The 20999-nt window shown below is 46.8% G+C and overlaps 2 protein-coding genes across 2 annotated transcripts; both read left to right on the top strand.

Annotated features, from left to right (window-relative positions):
• Positions 1 to 5918: 5918 nt before the first annotated feature.
• Positions 5919 to 14242, top strand: LOC115852063 (mast cell protease 3-like). Its single transcript, XM_070045037.1, is given in 7 exon segments — positions 5919 to 6043; positions 12529 to 12619; positions 12622 to 12677; positions 13157 to 13292; positions 13487 to 13707; positions 13709 to 13742; positions 14081 to 14242. Coding segments are annotated over 7 exon segments (825 nt in total).
• Positions 14243 to 17477: 3235 nt separating this feature from the next.
• Positions 17478 to 20372, top strand: LOC115852174 (granzyme H-like). The gene is made up of 5 exons (XM_060293600.1): positions 17478 to 17531; positions 18605 to 18765; positions 19188 to 19323; positions 19525 to 19782; positions 20196 to 20372. Exons 1-5 carry the CDS (start codon positions 17478 to 17480, stop codon positions 20370 to 20372), a joined length of 786 nt encoding a protein of 261 aa, XP_060149583.1.
• Positions 20373 to 20999: the final 627 nt, after the last annotated feature.

Here is a 20999-nt window from a genome sequence, read left to right as displayed (position 1 = left end):
AATTACACTGGGGGGCTGGGGGTATCAGCAGCTGAATAAATGTCTCTCAGCTGAGCGGGAAGGGTTGGCTTCTCGTTTACTCACTGACCCTTCTTCATAGGCACCCACTCTATGTTTCGAAAGCCAACGACCAAATTTTGCAGTTTTCTGCTTCCACCTCTTCCCCCTCCCACCATCTCTTCCCATAAACCCCATGCAAAGCTGTTACCCAGGTCCTGCATACCCACGCCTGTCTTTCAGGGCCTGCCCTCCTTCCAGGGCTGCCGCTGAGCACCGTCAGGAGAAAACATGAACCTCTCTGGTCCTGGGGCTCAGGGTGAGCTTCTTGGCTCCTGGCCCTGTGTTACATGGCAGAGAGGAGGGGATCACACCATGGGTCCTGGACACCAAGCAGGCACAGCCTGGGGCTGCAGCTCCGGGACAGAGCCCCACCACTGGGGAGGGGAGGCGCCTTCCTGAGCAGACGTTTCTCTCCCACAGCCAGGGAGGCCGGCGCAAAGGAGGGGTGGGTCTCGTGAGAAGCTCCTCATTCTCACCTAGGCTGAGTGTCCCCCCAGCCCTCCTTGGAGCTCACGGACCAGCTCTGCCTCCAGTCCCCAGGCTGCCTCTTGTCCATCCCTGCTCACCACCATGAGTTCTCAGAGTCCACCGACTCCTGTCCCCTCCAGACCACACTGATCTGAGCTGACCCCTTCCTCATAGCCTTCCCACCCAGGACACCCTGAGCACCCTAGGGTTCCAGCAGGGCATCACCACTGAGATGCCATCCCAGCTCATGCCCTGGCAGAGAGGGGTATCAGAGGGACCAGGCCTGTGCTGGCACCAGGCAGGGCCCATGAGGGATGTCTCTCCAGAACTCTTGGCCCCATCTCTCTCCTGGTCAGGGCCAGCTCAGTTCCCACATGCAGCCCAATGCCCGCCATGTGTTCAGGGTCCACTGGCCACGTGGTCACTCAGTAGCCTGAGTCCCTTTCAGCCTGTCCCTTTAGTCACTGCTGGCCTCTAGGCCGAGATTCCCTGCTGGTCACCTGGGACCTTTTGAGTTAGAAAGGACTCCTGTCTTTAGCAGGACTGAAAAGCACAATGTTTTTCACCAATCAACACACGCACTGATTGAGCACCTACTAAGTGCCAGACATTGGGGTTGTACGGTGGACATAAGATAGGTGTAACAGTGAGGAGCCAAATCTGACTACATGTTGGATCTGTTTCTTTTACTTTAACCTTTGCTTTCCGTTGCTTTTGTTCACTAAAAGGATACTGTCTATACACAATGGCCTGCCTCAGGGAACCCTGCCTCTCTGCCTGAATGTTAAACGAAAGTGCCTTTGTTCAGGGAAACATCCTGACCCTGTCCACCTTTGGATGGCTGCAAGAAAGAAGAAATTGGACTTCCCTGGCAGCACAGTGGTTAAGAATCCGCCTGCCAATGCAGGAGACACGGGTTCGAGCCCTGGTCCAGGAAGATCCCACATGCCGTGGAGCAACTAAGCCCGTGCACCACAACTACTAAGCCTGCGCTCTAGAGCCTGCAAGCCACAACTACTGAGCCCACGTGCCACAACTACTGAAGCCCGTGCACCTAGAGCCCATGCTCCACAACAAGAGAAGCCACCGCAATGAGAAGCCCGTGCACCACGACGAAGAATATCCCCTGTTCGCCGCAACTAGAGAAAGCCTGCGCACAGCAACGAAGACCCAAGGCAGTCAAAAACGAACGAATGAATGAAAATAAATAAATAAATAATAAATTTATTTTTTAAAAAAAGAAAGAAGAAATTATCACATCCCCTCCCCGAGGGAAGAAATTAGCACGTCCCTTCCCGAAGGCTGGCCATTCCAGGGGACAGTTGCCAATCTTATGGCCTTTTTACCTTACTTCCTCATCTCCTCTCCCATCTCTCTTCTGTAAAAGAAATTGGCATCCAAACCAAGACCAGATGGTTAGTTTTGAGACTTCAGTCGGCCGTCTTCTCGGTCTGCCGGCTTTGAGAATAAAGCCCTATCCCTTGCCTCGATACCTCGCCTCTGATTTACTGGCCCATCACGCAGCAAGCAGAGCGCGCGTGGACTCGGTAACACAGGTTCTATCATCTGAGCGCGGGTGGAACTGACAGTGTTGACTTTCATCTGAATCTTTTCTCTCCCTTCCCACCTTCACATGATTCCACCTGAGGGGCCTAGATCTCTTTATCCCTGTGGGAAGTCCACAGGGATAAAGCATTTGTGTTTATTATTGCTGGTTACCCTCTGTAGAAGTGCTATTACATGTGACTCTAGAACGAGTCATTTGTTTTCTAGATGTGAAGATCCCGCTCTGCTCATGGGAGCATCCTTGTCCCCTAGGGGAGAAGGTAGCAGGGAGGGAGGAAGAAGGAACAAGGGCAACCTTATTTCTTTTACTCGAAAAGTAGCAGGTAGGAATGTCATTGCACACATTCAGGTGGTAGGAAAACCTATATGAAGTATTTGTTTGAAGGCAATCAGAATCTGAGTCTACACGCTCATCCTGTTGGATGGACCAAAAACATGATCCCTGTCATGACTGCAAGCTCCTGCCTGTGCAGATGAACCTGGAATCAGGGAGGCCCATGTGGTCTGGACAAATGGAGAAGCGTCTCTGCTCTTTAGGCCATCACGGTTGCTGCTGCATCCATACAGTCCAAGACGACCTAGACTTTTCAGACTTAGGAAGGAAAGGCTTGGAGGCCACATGTAGAGTATATGATTTTTTGCTGAGCAAGGATCTCCCTGTGCTGGGCTCACCTCGCCAGACACTCCTAGCAGCCATCTACCCAAGGTCTTGCACTGCTATGCAGCACTGCCTGGGAGCTGAGTGTGAGTTCCAGCTCTGTGCAGGTGTCATCCTGCCCCCAAAACACACCACGCTCCTCTACGCCATGGGGTCAATACCCTGGGATCACGTAACCCTCAAAAGCACGCCGTTTCCCATTTTTGTGCGCAAAGCATGCAGCAGCGTAATCTCCTAATGACCTGGGCACTTTTACAAAGGAAGAGCAGTGATGTCACACAGCTTCTGATTTAGAGCTGAAAAAAACCCTAAGACATACTAAGGACCTGGCTCCTTGATTGAAAAAGACGAAAAGGAAAATATAGAAACAAAAAAACACAGCATTTTAAAAAGTTGCCCAGCCACATACATGTTCAGCTCAAGTATTACATTTATTTTGAGGAAATGGTTTTATGATTTAAAACAGGTTTAAGAATCTTTGTTGCAGACCCTCATTCTCCTTTGAGAGATGAGGGAGACAAAGTCCCAGGAGGCTATAGTGACCGATGGGAGGCACCATAGGGTTAGGACAGAGCCTGGACTGAGCCAGGCTCCCTGACAGCCAAGCCAGCAAGAGGCCTTCCATGTTTTCTAACCCCTGCCTTTGTGATGACTTCCTGGCATCCCTGGACAAGACATGAGCCTCTGCTCAGACACTTACCTCCCCAGAGAGCAAGCCTCTGGGCCCCCGTGGCAGCCATTCTCTGACAAGTATTCAAAACACCTTCCTGGTGAGCTGGTCTGTCTGCTCATGGGCATACTTGGATGGAGGCAGGTAAGTACCTGAAACATGCTGATTCCTTCAAATCTTCTTGTCCTTAGAAGTATCCTCTGTCCCCCACCTTCAAGGAAAAAATTCTTGCCTTGCTTAAGCAAGATCTCTGTAATGGAAATAAAAAATGAAATGCAGTAAAGCATCTCTGCAATGACCTCTAACGAAATGCCTCTACTCACCAAGACCCTCTCCCATCACCCCTCCTGCCCTCCAGACCCACAAGAAGACTCAGGTCCCAGTGTGGTTGGAGAGAGAACTGCCAAGCCAGCTCTGGGGCGAGAGACCTAAAGGGATGCAAGTTCTTGCTAATTTCTCTTGGGAATGTGCATTGGAACAGGGATGGCTCTGCCTTCCCTGCCCATGACCATACTTCTGCCAATAGCACTCACTGTGGACTTGCAGAACTTCCAGGGTTTATTTCCTGTCTTGGTATCCCACACAATACCCTTTTGGCCAACAAACACATTTCACTATGAAAAAAATTCAACAAAAGTTTCCTTACTTTCCAGAGGCATATTGCTAGACTACATTTCTTATTCAGAGTCAAGAGGCTCAATGAACCTGTGTTAATCAAGTAAGACAAAGAAAATCACATCTAAGCATGTAATAGTCAAATTAATGAAAATCAAAGATAAAGAGAAACAGTTGACCATAGGCAGAGGGGAAAAGAGCTTACATTACTTTAGGGGAAACAAGAATCACAACAAGCTTCTTGTGAGAAATAATGGAAGTCAGAAGGCAGGGAAATAACATTTTTAAATGATTGAAAGAAAAAAATAGCAACCTATTTCTGGAATTCAACCTAGAATTCTATGTCCAGTGAAAATATTGTTCAAAAATGAAGACAAAATAAAGACATTTTCAGAAAAACAAAGGTAAGAGAATTTGTTGCCATCAGACCTGCACTGTAAGAAATACTAAAAGAAGTCTTCAAGCTGAAGGGAGATGATTCCCCCATTTGCAAGCAGGAAGGGAAAAACAAAAATAAAAGTGTAAAATATGGACTCAAGATGGTGAAGTAGGAAGACCCCGAGCTCACCTGCCCCCAAGAACACATCAAAACTACAACTACATATAGAGCAACTCTTGCTGAGAATAACTGGAAGACTAGCAGAATAGCTCTTCTACAACCAAGGCTATTAAAGCACACATACACACACACAGGGAGTCTGGGAAGAGGAGGGGATGATATCTAGGCAAGACCATTATCCCTAGTGATGACCCATAAAATGAGGGGATGTCACAGACTCAGGGATCCTCACTGTGAAGAAGGGGGTTTGAGCTTCATATTAGGCACCCCAGCCCTGGGGTCTGACACTGAAAAGGTGAGACCCATTAGCTGGTTTAAAAATCATTGGGCTTACTGGAGGGCTCTCCCTAGACTCCACTCATGAAGAGTGCACAGACTTGCTCCCAGTCCCCACACCAAGGTAGCATACTGAAAACTGCCCATGTTTTTTTCTTTTTTTTATAAGAAAAAAAGGGAGAGAACCCAAATAAGTAAAATAAGAAATGAAATACGTGAAGCTACAACTGATACCACAGAAATACAAACAATCATAAGAGAATACTGCAAAAAAGTTATATGCCAACAAATGGGACAACCTAGAAGAAATGGATGAATTCCTAGAGACATACAATCTTCCAAGACTGAATCAGGAAGAAATAGATCATCTGAACAGCTTATAACTAGAATTGAAATTGATTCAGAAATCAAAAATCTCCCAGTAAACGAAAGTCCAGAACCAGACAGCTTGACAAAGGAATTCTACCAAACATTTAAAGAGTTAACACCTATCCTCCTCAACTATTCCAAAATAATGAAGAGGGAACACTCACAAACATTCCATGAGGATAACATTACTCTGATACTGAAACCAGACAAATACAAAAGAAGAAAGAAAGAAAGAAAGAAAAAAAGAAAGAAAGAAAGAAAAAAGAAAGAAAGAAAAAGAGAGAGAAAGAAAGAAAGAAAGAGGGAAAGAAAGAAAGAGAGAGAGGGAAAGAAAGAAAGAAGAAAGAGAGAGAGAGAAGGAAGGGAGAGAGGGAGGGAGGGAGGGAGAGAGGAAGGAAGGAAAGAAGGAAGGAAGGAAGGAAGGAAATACAAAAAAAGAAAATCCCTGACCTACATAGATGCAAAAATCCTCAATAAAATATTAACAAACCAACTTCAACAATACATTAAAAGGATCATACACCAAGATCAAGTGGGATTTATTCAAGGGACAGATGGATGGTTCCTTATCTGCAAATCAATCAACCCTACACCACATTAACAAAACAAAGAATAAAAATCATATGATCATCTCAATAGATACAGATAAAGCATTTGACAAAATTCAACATCGATTCATGATAAAAACTTTCAACAAAGTTGGTATAAAGCGAACATGTCTCAACATAATAAAGGCCATTTATGACAAACCCACAGCTAACATCATATTCAACGATGAAAAGCTGAAAGCTTTTCCTCTAAGGTTAGGAAAAAGACAAAAAGGCCCACACTCACAATTTCTATTTAACATAGTATTGGAAGTCCTAGCCACAACAATCAGACAAGAAAAAGAAATAAAAGCATCCAAATAGGAATGGATTTGCAGATGACATGATATTATATATAGAAAACTCAAACGACTCCACCAAAAATATATATATATTAGAAGAAATAAATGAATTCAGTAAAGTTGCAGGATACAAGATGAATATATGGAAATCTGTTATTTTTTTATATACTAGTAATGAACTCTCAGAAATAGAAAGAAAAAAATCCCAATTACAACCCATCAAAATAAATAAAATACCTACGAATAAATTTATTCAAAAAGGTGAAAGATCTATACTCTAAAAACTATAAAACGTTGATTGAAGGAAGTTGAACAAATAAATGGAAAGATATCACATGTTCAGGGATTGAAAGAATTAATATTATTAACATGAGATATGACCCAAAACAACCTACAGATTTAATGCAATCCCTATAAAAATACCCATGCCATTTTTCAGAGCTAGAACAAATGATCCTAAAATTCATATGCAAAAATAAAGGACCCCAAATAGCCAAAGAAATGCTGAGGAAAAAGAACAAAGCTAGAAGTATCATCCTCCCTGACTTCATACGGTACCATAAAGCTACCATAATCAAAACAGTATGAAATTGGCACAACAACAGACACAAAGATTAATGGAACAGAATAGAAAGCCCAGAAATGAACACATGTACATAAGGTCAAAAAATATACCACAAAGAAGGCAAGATGATACAATGGAGAAAAGTCTCTTCAATAAGTGGTGTCAGGAAAACTGGACAGCTACATGTGAAAGAGTAAAATTAGAACATTTTCTCACACCATATACAAAAATAAACTCAAAATTTATTAAAGACCTTAAACCATTAAATTCTCAGAAGAAAACATAGGCAGTGCACTCTTTGGCATAGGTCTCAGCAATATATTGGGGTTTTTTGGATATTTCTCCTCAGGCAAGGGAAACAAAAGCAAAAAGAAACAAATGGGACCTAATTAAGCTTAAAAGCTTTTGCACAGCAAAGGAAACCATCAACAAAACCAAAAGGCAACCTACTGAATAAGAGAAACTATTTACAAGTGATATGTCTGATAAGCAATTAATATCTAAAATATATAAAGAACTCACACAACTCATTATCAAAAAAAAAAAAAAAACCCAATTGAAAAATAGGCAGGGTGCAGGGAACTATACTCAATATCCTGTGACAAATCATAATGGAAAAGAATATGAAAAGAATATATATATGTATAACTGAATCACTTTGAGGTGCAGCAGAAATTAACACAACATTGTAAATCAACTATACTTCAATTAAAAAAATGTTTTTAATGGGCAGTCATCTGAATAGACATTTTTCCAAAGAAGACATGCAAATGGCCAACAGATACATGAAAAGATGTTCAACATCACTAATCATCAGGTAAATGCAAATCAAAATCACAGTGAGATATCACCTCACACTTCTCAGAATGGTTATTGTCAAAAAGACAAGAAATAACAAATGCTAGCAAGGATGTGTTGAAAAGAAAAAACTGGTATCCTGTTGGTGGGAATATAAATTGGTATAGCCACTATAGAAAACAGTACTGAGGTTCCTCAAATACTTAAAAATAGAACTACCATGTGATTCAGCAATTCCACTCCTGCGTATATATCTGAAGAAAACAAAAAACTAGTTCAAAAAGTTATACCAGTGTTAACAGAAGCCAAGCTATGGAATCAATCGCAGTGTCCATCAACAGATGAATGCATAGAGAAGATGTGGCATATATATAAGCACAATAGAATATACTCAGCCATAAAATAAACAATGAAATTTACCATTTGCAGCAACATGGATGGACCTGGAGGGTATTATGTTTAGTGAAATAAATCAGATAAAGATAAATACTGTATATTTTCACTTACACGTGGAATCTAAAATATAAAACAAATGAACGAATGTAATAAAACACAAACAGACTCATAGATACAGAGAAAAAAGCTAGTGGTTACCAGAGGGGAGAGGGTAATGGGAGAAAGAAGATAGAGGAAGGAGACTAAGAGGTACAAACCACTAGGTATAAAATAAATAAGATACAAGGATGTAATGTACAACACAGGGAGTATAGCCAATATTTTATGATAACTTTATAGTCAGTATAAACTGTAAAAATACGGACACCTGAAACTAATATAATATTGTAAATCAACTATACTCTAATTTTTAAAAAGTGACCAAGTGGAAAAGTATTTATATCAATTTCTTACATGGATTATTGACTTTAAGGCGAAAAATGCTTTAGTATTTACGGCATATAGTGGTGAAATGTATGACAAAAAGAACTCAAAGGGTGAGAAGGAAGACAAATGAAAATATATCATTACAATGTTCACATATGAAGTGGTATAGCATGAATTCAAGGTTGCCTGTAATATGTGAAGGAGGCATATTGTAATCTTAGAGTAATAGCTAAAATAATATATAGATATATAACTAAAAGCCAATAAAGAAGACAAAATGAGATACAACAAAATATAGCAGGAAAAGTCGGGCAAAAGAACAAAGAATAAATCACATTAATAGAAATCACATAGCAATACGATATTCTTCAATCCAACCCTATCAGTAGCTGCATTAAATGTAACTAGATTAAATACTCCAAAGGACACAGATTGTTAGTCTGGATAAAAATGCAAGACTCAACCTTGTGCTGTTTAATGAGAAACATATAAATATATAAAGACATGGATAGGAGGAAAGTAAACTTATGGGGGGAAAAAAGATGTATCCTGCAGCACCAATTAAAAAAAAGCCTTACGCATGGTATATGCTGTTTAACTTTAGAACTTTTGGCCATCTGAGAGATGAGATAGAGTAGAATAATTATTTTCTTTTTTCCTTTTCTTATTTCTATTTATCTGAATAAGAGTGAAGTTGAGACTCTTTATTATTTTTTACATTTATTTTACTGTGAACGCTCAGGTCTTTTGCCCATTCTATCAGGTTTTTGGTCTGTTTCTTCTGGATTTAGAGATCTTTGAATATTAGATTAGCTCCTTAATTGTGACAAAGGTTGCAATAATTCTTTACAAGTTTGCTGCATGTAATTTGAATTTTCTTACACTCTTCTTTGATATACAAACTTTAAAATTTAGTTTTTCAAATCATAATTTATTTATCAGTCTTTCTTTTAAAGTGTATGAATTTAGAGTCATTGCTAGAAAGGCTTTCTCCACTCTCACTTTCTAAAGGACTTTACCCATGTTTATTTCTAGGCAATATGTGGTTTTATTTTGTGTATTTCAGTATACAAATATCTTACCTATTTGGACTTTATTCTGGTGGTTTCTGTAAGATACTGCTCCAACGTAATCTCTTAACAAATGACTATCCAGTTGTTCCTAAATCATTTATTAAAAATCCATCTTTTCCCTTATGATTTGAATTGCTACTTTATTATAAACTTCATTTCCATATATACCTGTGAATGTTTCTGAATTTTTCCATTGTGTTTCACTAGACTCTCTCTCTGTTCATGATACAATACCACACTGTTTTTCGGAAAGAACTTTTATAGGCGTTCTTAAGATCTGATAGGCTAACCCTCTGCCGTACTATTCCTTTTTCTTTTTAACAATTCCCCTAGTGATCCTTTCATGCTTATTTTCTACACAAATTTTAGAAACAATCTAGACTTTGTGTAACACCAAGTGAAAAAATTGGGTGGGTTTTTAAAAATCACATCATATATATTATTTTTATAATCACATTTATATATTAGCTTTGGGAGAATCAGTACCTTTTGGGTGTAGATCTGTCATATGTGAGAACTAAGAATATCTTGCTGTTTCTAAAGTCTGTTTTTGTGTTTTTCAGAAGTTCTTTAACATTTTGCACAAATAGGTTTTTCACAATTCTGGTTCAGGTTTTCCTAAGCCCCTCATCTTTTTTTGCTGCTACTATAACAGATTTTCTTCCCAATTATATCTTCAAAGTGTTTATTATTTGTATATATGAAAGGTACAGATTTCCTTTTAATTTTGAAATAATCTCCAGCTTATAGAAAAGTTGCCATTGCAATACAAAAACTTTTGTCTCCCAGACCCATTTGCGAGTAAGGTTACTGACATGGTGCTCCATCAACTTCTCAAATACCTTATAGAGTGTAATCCCTACAAACAAGGACACTCTTGCATAACCACAGTCCTACGATCAAACCCAGGGAATTAACATTGATGCCACCAATACCGTCCAATCCTCAGACAGTGAGAAACCTGGCTCATTAGCTTAATATGTTGACTTATTTGATTAATCCCCACGGAGATTTATATAACAGATCTCTCACTCATCTTCTCCAAGTGCCTCCCCTGCTCCCCCCACCCAGGCTCTGGCAATCCACATCAGGCAGCCCCTTCATACCCATGCCCACCTCACCCTATTTATCCTGCTCTGACACATCCCGCCAGATTCCCCCCCCTCCACCGCCCCGACTCCATGAAGGCCTTTAAATCTCCCTTGAGCTCCGATACCACCTAATAGCCAGTCCCTGTTTGAACACCCTCTTCAACAGACTTGGGCATCCACTCCCTGCCTCACGTGTATTCTAATTACTCATCCAGGCTGCCCAGTGCAGGGTGTCCGAGCCCACGTAGGGAGTGTGTCCACACAGGAGAGACTCCTGGAGTGGGCACATTCCCACCCCACGCAGGCTTGGCTTGGACACCACGCTCTCATTTACCGTGGCTCCCCTGCCAGAGTCCCTACTGAGAGTGTGCTTTGTTTCTTTAAGGTTTTGTTGCTTTTTAAGAGACTTGGGATCACGATATGTAGAACCAACAATGTTTTCCATTCCATGACTCTCTCCTTCTTTTCCATTATGGGGACACGATCAGGATAATTTGTTTAGCAAATGGTACAGAGACACCAGAATGCAATTCTCTGGATAGTGGTGTGGGTACTCTGCTTTGGCTCCCTGGCATCCATTCTCACTTCACATGGTATCAGTAATTCATTAAAAAGAGTAGCTCTGGGGACAGGCAAACTTCTTCCATTCTCAGTGCATGTGGGTTGGACAGAGCAGACCCCAACCTATCCAAAGGCACTGACCTAGGCTTAGACGGATCAGTGGTTTCAATGGCTCTGACTAACCCTCCAGACCCCTAAAGCAGTGTGGCAGATTCTGCTTTGCTACGACTACCGTTGTGTGTCTCCCATCCCACACGTTCTCCTTACATGACGGCAACACCCCTCCCGTTGGGAGGTGGGGTCTACGACCCTTCCTTTTTAATCTGGTGGGGGCTCTTGATCACTTCAGTTAGTGGAATATGGTAGAATAGATGCTTCTGCCTGGCTCATTCTTTTTTTAGCAGATGCTCATTCTGGGGAAGCCCACCACTGTGTTGTGAGGGAGCCCAACAATCCCATGAACTGAGACTACTTGAGGCGACCTCGTGAAGAGAAACCAACGGGCCCAGTGAACAGCAAGCGCTAACCACTGGGTGGGTGTGAGTGAGCCTTCAGATGATTCAGCTTCCAGGATTCAAGCCTCCCTGACACCAAGGGGAACAGAGGGCTGCTATCCACACTGTACCCTGACCAAAATGCAGATTCGTGGGTAAAAGCAATGTCGCTGCTGTTCTTAAACCACTCAGTTCTTTATAACTGGAATAAGTCCTCTTCAGCGTCACTCTCACACCATTCTGTCCATCCCATACCAAGGATCTCACCACCCTTGTCTGATCGTGACGGCTTGTCTCCTCCACCAGAAGCAAGAGATGTTATCTCCAATGTTTCCCACAGTCTCACACAAAAAGAGGCCTCAATACACAGTCACCCTGGTGATCTAAAGAGAACCACGAGAATTAAGATATTCTTGAATCTATCGTCCTGAGAGCCAGGCTGCTAGGGCTCAGGGACCAGCTACTGGCTGATACAACATCTCCAACTACCCCTACTTGGAGCTGCCTTTCTTGTTTTCTGCTGCTGTGGTGGCGCTGAGCCGAGAGCTACGGGTCCTTCCGTGGTGACTGGTAGTTCATGCTCCACTCAGACCCCAGGACTTGATCAGACAGAGCTGTGAGACTTTCAGAGAAACCTCACTTGATAAAGGTCACAACACCAGAGGGGACCCCCAGGGTTAAAGGACCAGAAGGAAGCAGCGGCGACTCAGATCTGGGCAGCCTTCCTGGAGAGATGCTCCTGCTGGCCCTTCTTCTGTCCCCCAGTGGGGAGGCAGGTAAGTGACTGTCCCCACCGTCAGAGGTCCAGTCCCATCCTGCACTGGAGAAACCCTGCTCAGGTGCTACACTCATACATATCCTGGCTCTGGTCCATCTCCAGGAACTTTCTGAACTCTGGTCAAATTCCCTCAAAGACCAGCAAATCTGCTCCCATCTCCCCTCTCCAGGCTTTGGCTCCATGAGCACAGCAGGCAGACTGCAATCTCTCTTTCAGGCAAAATCATCAGGGCCATGAGGCCAAGCCTCACTGTCATCCCTGCATGGCGTTTCTTGAGTACCATGCTTCAGAGAAAAGTTTCATCTCTGGGGGGGTCTCCTTGTGCATGAGGACTTCATGCTGACAGCAGCTCACTGCTGGGGAAGGTGAGGAGCAACACCTGGGCCCCCACCCCTCTGTAGACCCCTCACAGGGAACCCTCTTCTCAGGGGCTGCAGACCTGGGCCACCAAGTAACATAGGAGAGCTCTTCAGAGGACAGGTGAGCTTTGGGGAGAGAGGAACAGGTCAATGCGAGTGGCCCGTGGAGAGAAGGGACTGATCAAAGGTGGGATGGAAGGAAGCTGAGGTTGCACCCTGGAGTCCAGAGTGCAGATGTGAGAAATTCCTGGTTTTCCTTAGAGACGGTCAAGCTCTGTGCAGGACTGAACACCCTAAGTGGACTCCAGGAACTTGCACCCAGCCCGGGCTGCCAGGAAGCAGGCAGCACAGAGAAGCTCAGCCCCAGGTCCCATACCTAGAACTTTCTCCCCTCCAGTCCCACCCTGTCCCAAGCTGTGCTCTTTCCTCATGGCTCCTGGCCTGTATTTCCTGCGACTCCACCTCCCTCTCTGCTCTCGGGGCAGCTCAATCAACGTCACCCTGAGGGACCACAACATCTACCAGCAGGAGAGGACCCAGCAGGTCATCCTAGTGAGAAGAGCCATCCCCCACCCAGGCTATGATCATAATAAGTGGGTCAATGCTATCATGTTACTGCAGGTAGGGCACGTAGCCACACTGGTTCTTGCACACTTTCATACCTGGGTTTTGAATCCCCCATGACCTCATTCCTGTCCCTCCTTCCGGTATGACCCCTTCAGTTGTCCCAGGGCAGTGAGGAAGGCAACCCCATAACTGTCCCTGAGGCCTCTGTGGGCCAAAAGTAGGTTAGAATGCCTTTCCTCTGCCTTCAGCTGAGGAGGAAGGCCTACCTGACCGCCGCTGTGAGCCCCATCAGGCTGCCCTGGAGGAGGGAGCTGGTGAAGCCAGGGATGGTGTGCAGTGTGGCCGGCTGGGGGCACCTGGGCATGAACAATCCCATGGCAGAGAAACTGCAGGCGGTAGACCTTGAAGTCCAAAGGGGTGAGGAATGCATCTCTTGCTACAAAGATTACAACACCACTACCCAGATATGTAGGGAACCCAAGAAAGAGGAAGGGTTCTTTTTTGGTGAGATCCCCAGCGTTATCCATGCAAAGCCCTGGGCACAGCCAAGCTGTGAGGGTCCAGGGCAGTGGGAACTAATCATATCCCTGTGTCCCCAGCCTTTTCTCCTATCCAGTCTCTGTCCTGTTTCCCTGGGGGCATGGAGACTGTCCCACCACCACATATAGGCAGAGGCTTCCTTGGAGAGGAGAAGGGGAGATTGTCAAGGCCAGGCTGAATCCTCAGGACCAACAGTCCCTGATATCAGCCAGGGCCCCCAACAGAGACCATCCACCCTGGGGCGGCACAGAGGACCACACCTGAAGAAGATCCGGCTCAGCCCCTCCTCTCTCTGCCCACAGGGCGCCTCTGGGGGCCCCCTTGTGTGTAACGGCATGGCCCAGGGCATCGTCTCCTTTGGAGAAGAGAATGGGACACCTCCAAATGTCTACACCAGAGTCTCGAGCCTTCTGTACTGGATCCAAAAAACAATGAGTGACTATAAACTGCAGGGACCAGACTAACGTGCCCCTGGGATGGATCCCTCCATCTCCTCTGGGATAGAGGTCAGAATGGCACTGGGCCAAAAGGGGGTGAAGGGGGGACTGCCTGGAACTTAATAAACTTTCATCTCTTGAGAAGAAATCATTGATTCCTATTTTATTCATTCAAGCACATTCGTTAGGCACCTACTGTGTCTGGCAACCATCCGTTCACATTTCTGATCTGTTATGGGCTTCCCCCTCCAACACACCACCCACCCTTCCAACTCTAGAATAAAAATTCCTGCTGCACTGACGGCCAGCTCCCTCCAGTCCCTCGTCCCCAGTGCCAGCTCCCCCTGCCAGGCTGACCATGGGCTCCATCAGAAAAGGGAGACACCTCCTCAGGAGAACATGACCCTCTTCTCGAGGACCCCCTTATCGCATCCATATGCCCTCCTCCTAACCCACACCCACTCCCCTCACCCTATCCCAGTGCCAATGTGGCAACATAGGAGAATCCAGATTTGGAAGGAGGACCACCTGAGAAGCTCTGGGGTTGAGGGGGGCACTTCTCAACCCCAGAAACAGAAATGTGGGGAGGCTTTAGAAATGTGCAGTGCTCCCCATGCAGAGTTCCCTCTCCACGCCAGAGCAGCCAGAGCTCCGGAGGCTGAGAGAGTTTCAGGAGGGCCTTCGGTATTCCCAGGCCCAGCTCAAGTGCCTGTCGCAGCTCTGTCCTGGAGTCCTGAGCCCAGGACCCTGTGCAACCTCTGGTGCCCTGACGGCACATCCTCCCTCAGCCCAAAGTGACCTTGAAGACGCTCTTCCATCTTTTTTTTTTTTTTTTGTGGTTTGCGGGCCTCTCACTGCTGTGGCCTCTCCCGTCGCGGAGCACAGGCTCCGGATGCACAGGTTCAGCGGCCATGGCTCACGGGCCCAGCTGCTCCGCGGCATGTGGGATCTTCCCGGACCGGGGCACAAACCCATGTCCCCTGCATTGGCAGGCGGACTCTCAACCACTGCATCACCTGGGAAGCCCTCAGCTCTTCCATCTTGGTCTGAGCCAGCGTCTCTTCAACTCCTACTGTTTTCACCTATGTGTGTTTAAATATATTTATCTCCAAAGGAAACTCACTGAAATGAAAATTATTGGTTTCAAGGGCATCCTAATGTTTCAAAGGTGTCTATAGCCCATATTTTATTGAGTAAATATTTTCTTCTATTTTTTAACAATCTCTGAATTTTTTTTTTTGTGCAGTACACGGGCCTCTCACTGTTGTGGCCTCTCCCGTTGCGGAGCACAGGCTCCGGACGCTCAGGTTCAGCAGCCATGGCTCACGGGCCCAGCCGCTCCGCGGCATGTGGGATCTTCCTGGACCGGGGCACGAACCCATGTTCCCTGCATCGGCAGACGGACGCTCAACCACTGCGCCACCAGGGAAGCCCCTGAATTTTTAATATAAGAACATATTCAGAAAAGCAACCTCATTTTTAAAACATGCAGCTTAGAGATGGTTGGACTGAAGAGAAGAACTTGTTGGCTGAATGTATGCATGGTGAGTGAGCTTCATCTCTGGCAAAATGTGTTTTGGGTATAAAAGTAACATATATTCATCATAGAAACTAACACATTCATCATAGAAAGACAATTAAATACAGAACATATAAGAAAATTAAAATTACCAAGAATTCCACCACCCCAAGATAATCATCATTCATGCTTAAGCATGTTTCCTTCCCCTCTTTTTCTATAAGTCCATAGAATGCTGTTTCTTCAACTGACTTGGGGTTGGGTTGCTGAGAACTCCTCATGCCTTCCCTGCCAGCACTCTTCCTTCTGTCCTCATACTGGTGAGAGAGGTGGGATCATCTGCAAATGTTTAGGATTACTATGCCCAGGGCCATCAGAGACGTGGTTCTCTGGACAGAGAATACTTAGTGGGTAGTAATTATTAGGATGACCGGCATCCGTTTCCCCTTCAGTGCACACCAGTAAGCAGCATTTCTATAGAGGAAGCCCCTCCCCACTCACAGGCACCCTGATTTGAGTGGGACAGCCCCCATCTCGGCTCGAGGGGTGCTAAACACCTCAGCACAACCCAATCAGTCACTCACTTCCAATGGACCCAGTGATGGTTTGTTTTGGTCAAGTGAATATCAAGTCCAGGCATTTTGTTCAAGATTGTGGGATAAGAAAAGCTCTCTTGGACTTACCCAGTGGCACAGTGGTTAAGAATCCACCTGCCAATGCAGGGGACACGTGTTCGAGCCCTGGCCCGGGAAGATCCCACATGCCGCAGAGCAACTAAGCCTGTGCACCACAACTACTGAGCCTGCACTCTAGAGCCCATGAGCCACAACTACTGAGCCCACATGCCACAACTACTGAAGCCCACATGCCTACAGCCCGTGCTCTGCAACAAGAGAAGCCACTGCAATGAGAAGCCCGCGCACTGCAACAAAGAGTAGCCCCTGCTCACCACAACTAGAGAAAGCCCGGGTGCAGCAATGAAGACCCAACACAGCCAAAAGTAATTGATTAATTTTTTAAAAAACACACACAAAAACAAAAAACCACCAAAAAAATGGAAAAGCTCTCTTTGTTGCAGAACGTTTACATTTAAAGAAGCAATTCTAAACACTTCAAAAATATGAGACTGGGATGGTGGCAACATAAGAAATGGGGTTGCTGCGTGGGGTACTTGGGTGGTCCAGGTCTACCTGCTCCTAAAGCAAGTCCAGCCTCTACCTCACAATGGCACCAAGCAGACCCCCCTCACCACAGTCCTTGCCATCTTATTCTCTACCCACAGATTCTAGGTCTACTCCAGCTGACAGCCAGCCTCTCAGGGGCAGGAGCTGTGTCTCTCGTATTACACAATAGGACCTAGCCTATTGTGTAATTATTCAGGATTTCACCAGAATCAAAAAAGAACCAAGAGTCGAAAAATGAAGATATTCTTGATTCAGTCACTGAGGGGTTTCTGGGACCCAGTCCCTGTGCTGGCTGAACCACAGCCTTCACTTTCTTGTTCTTTCTTCTGGCTTTGTGACTCAGTGGTGGGAGTACAAGTGTGGTGACAGTGTCGTTCTCACTTAACCCACGGCAGAGAACGTGGACGACCACGTGGCATGCTGACACCTGGCTCAGCAGGGGAGCACAAGTCTGGGAGGTCTGTGTGTGAACTGAGCCTGTCCTCCTTCCTTCCCCTGTGTTTTGTGTCTGGAAGGAAGAAACACCAGCAGCTCCAACCTGGGCAGAACTTCGGGGAAGATGCAGCCTCTCCTGCTCCTGATGGCCTTTCTTCTGCCCACCGGGCTGGGACTGGTGAGTGACAATCCCCATTCTTGAGGCCAGAGCCCATCTCACTAAACCTACTGTAGTCCTGACCCTTCTGCCCAGCTCACCTTTCTCAACCCCAGCTCCCATCCCAAACCCAGACTAACAATTTCGATGCTGCATAGACACTCAGTGAGGACGGATGGCAGAAAGGAAGGGTGGGTCTTAGCTTCTCTCTCACCAGCAGGGCAAGTGGGTTGTGTATTTGGCAGAGGATGTGAAGCTGCAAAACACAGGTAATTAAAATCCCTCACTTCACCCCCGGAATAGGCAGCTCAAGTGAATCCACTACAGTATAGGAATTGTCAGTGGACCCAGCTTAAGAACCAACGAAATTTCTCAGTACCCTCCACCCCTCACTCCTGCCCAGGAGAGGAACCCAGGGGGTGATTGATCAGAAGTGCTAGACGACAGCACCCAAAGCTCTCTGGGCGACTCGACTCTGCCCCAGGACGCAAACAGCTCATTTTCTGCCCCATCTCCCCCACCTCCCAGGCCCTCAGCTGCCCCACTGTCTTTGGCAGCGCCCTCCCCCCACCCCTATGGCCTTGAATGCCACCAGCACTATCCCCACCAAACCTCAGCCTAAAGCTAATTGGAGGCCATTCACTCTTGCAGCCAAAAAATCATTTACTGAGATCCTAGGTTGTGTTAGGCCCAAGGACATGAGGATTTTAGAAAATCCAATTCCATAAGCTCATAGGTAATTATTAGAAAATGGCACAAGTCAAGATGTTAGCAGAGGATTAGAGGGGTCCCGGAGACTCGGCGGGAGTGAGGGCTCATCGGGGAGTCCCGTCCACGATTCTCTGGGCCTCCACCATCGTGAAGGCAGACCCGCCCTCCTCCGCACATGTGCCTGACGCAGGACCTGAAGAACAAGCACTGACCCCTTTCTCAGAGGGAGATTGTGAGGCTTGAGGTTCAGAAAAGGTTATCCTGCTGCAGTGAGAACCTGGGGGACTCTCCCCCGGTGTCTGCAAGGTGCTGTCAACCCACCTGACCGTCACCTCCCTGAGCCTCCATCCTGACCACACCTCTCCCATCACCCCATCTTCCAGCCTTTTCTTTCAGAGGAGATCATCGGGGGCCACGAGGCCAAGCCCCACTCCCGTCCCTACATGGTGTTTGTTCAGTTTCTGGATAAGGAGAGTTGGAAGAGGTGCGGCGGTGTCCTCGTGCAAAAGGACTTTGTTCTGACGGCTGCTCACTGCAGAGGAAGGTGAGGGGCAGCAGCCAGCCTACCCCTCCTGAGACCCCGACAGGGACCCCAGCCCCTCCCCAGGGGCTGGGCCCAGGGGAGCCCCTCCCTCACCCTGAGATCGTGGTAACTCAGGACCACAAGACCTCATCAAACAAGCCATCTTAAGAGCCAGCACTAGGGTGACGAAAAGCTGAGAAATGGGGCAGGTAAGTTTTGAGGTCAGAGGGCCAGAGGTGACAGCAAGAAGCAAGGTTGAGAAGCGAGGGCCCACACGGGTCAGATGAAGCATCAGTGGAGGATGAAAGGGTGCACAGAGAGTCACAATCCAAACTCAGAGTAATTTCGCCGTATTGCCTGAGAAAGCTCCCAGGATCCCTGCCCTCGTGTCATTGAGAAGCACAGGGCAGAGTCCCCACACTCCTGCTCTGCTCTCTGTGCAGTTTAATCAACGTCACCCTGGGGGCCCACAACATCAAGAAACAGGAGAGGACCCAGCAGATGATCCCAGTGAGACGAGCCGTCCCCCACCCAGACTATGATCCTAAGAGCTACTCCAATGACATCATGTTACTGCAGGCAAGGAAACCTCCCCACTCCTCCGGCCCTCCTGGGGACAGATCGTTTCCCCTCCACTACCACCTGTCCCTTTCCTCCCTCCCATCTGGCTGCCTGACCAGTCCCAGTGGCTCAGGTGAGGGGGGTGGTCAGTGCAGCCTCATCCTGGCACCCAAGCCCAGAGGCCATTGGCTGAGCTGGACTCTTGTCTCTTCCCCTCAGCTGGAGAGAAAGGCCAAGGGGACTGCAGCTGTGAGACCCCTCAGCCTGCCCAGGCGCGAGGTCCGGGTGAAGCCAGGAAAGGCGTGCAGTGTGGCCGGCTGGGGGCAGGTGGCCGTGGGCACTCAAACCACCACCCTGCAGGAGGCAGAGCTGACGGTGCAGGAGGATCCAGTGTGCAAATCCCTCTTCCCAGGCTATTACAGCCAGGGCACCCAGATTTGCGTGGGGGACCCGAGGAAGGTGAAGACTGCCTTCAAGGTCAGGTTCCTCGCATCTAAGCACACAGGCCCCGGGGAGAGGATCTTGGGGAGGTCTGGGTAGGGGACGGGCCATAACCTCATCCTCAGCCTGAGAGCTTGGGCAGGCAGGTCCACTAATCCAGAATTTAATTCTCTCCCCTGAGTGGATCAGGGTTGGGGGTGAGGAAGGATCAGTCATCCCGTAGCTGCGTTATCACCAGAGTTTCCATGAGGACTGACAGAAAGGTAGACCTGAGTCGAGCTGCAAAGAACAGTCATAGCCAGGCTGGACCCCAGCAGCGAGGGAGGTGACCAGGCCTCCTCTGGCCCAGATCTTCCTCACGGCCCCTGACAGAGACCACCCAGCCTGGGGTGGCAGGGAAGATAGGACCGGAAGGAGGCCCACTCAGCCCTTCCTTTCTCTACCCACAGGGTGACTCCGGCGGGCCCCTCGTGTGCAAAAACGTGGTCCAGGGTATTTTCTCCTATGGAAAATCAACTGGGACATCTCCAGGAGTCTTCACCAAGGTCTCACACTTCCTGCCCTGGTTAAAGAGAACAATGAAGCGCCTCGAACAGCAGCTTGAGACTGACCTTTCTCTCTGCTGACCATCATTCTGGGGCAGCGGCAAGAATCCCATAGGGGTTAGCAGTGGGATCACAGGGCCACAATAAATGGATCTGTAGCGTGATTACACCTGAATTCCTATTTATTCATTGAACCGCCTCAATATGCAACCACACTGCTCCAGGATGCCCTCTGCTGTCAGTTCTGGGTATTGCTTCCCCCTCTCTCCCCAGCCCTCACTCCTCCCTCAATCCCATGCGGTCTGTATAGAGTCTCATTGATTTCTCAATCATGCCTCTTTGGTGCTTAGCCTTCTGCCAGGTCTGAGTCTAAAGTGAGATCCATTAAAAATGACAATCTTCTCTCCCTCAAAATGGTCCTCTCTGGGCCTTAGAAATTTTTTACCTTCTCTAAGCCAACCACTGTCTCCAACCCCTCTTCAGTTTGGCAGAGCAAAGAACAGGTCAGAGGAAGGAGAATAACTCCAGGGACCTAGGAGGTCAGGGGGTCATGCCATGGACACTCAGTTTCCTGTTTCCAGGGCCTCTCTCTCCAGTGAGGGCAGGCTTCTCCCATAACCAGGACCGTCTAGAGCTTAGGAGGCTGAGATGTTCCCATGATGGCCCTCAGCCTCACTGGAGTCCCATCTCCCCACTCTGCCCTGGGCC

The sequence above is a fragment of the Globicephala melas genome, chromosome 2, assembly GCF_963455315.2.
Source record: "Globicephala melas chromosome 2, mGloMel1.2, whole genome shotgun sequence".
Lineage (NCBI taxonomy): Eukaryota > Metazoa > Chordata > Mammalia > Artiodactyla > Delphinidae > Globicephala > Globicephala melas.
This window is presented reverse-complemented; position numbering and strand designations above follow the sequence as displayed.

What these genes read in the sequence shown, in the direction of transcription:
- LOC115852174 (XM_060293600.1), top strand. Translation starts at nt 17,478, where the DNA reads ATGCAGCCTCTCCTGCTCCTGATGGCCTTTCTTCTGCCCACCGGGCTG. An exon ending in TGCCCACCGGGCTGGGACTG is followed by an intron (nt 17,532 to 18,604) that starts GTGAGTGACAAT and finishes CCCATCTTCCAG; the next exon opens with CCTTTTCTTTCAGAGGAGAT. An exon ending in ATGACATCATGTTACTGCAG is followed by an intron (nt 19,324 to 19,524) that starts GCAAGGAAACCT and finishes TCTTCCCCTCAG; the next exon opens with CTGGAGAGAAAGGCCAAGGG.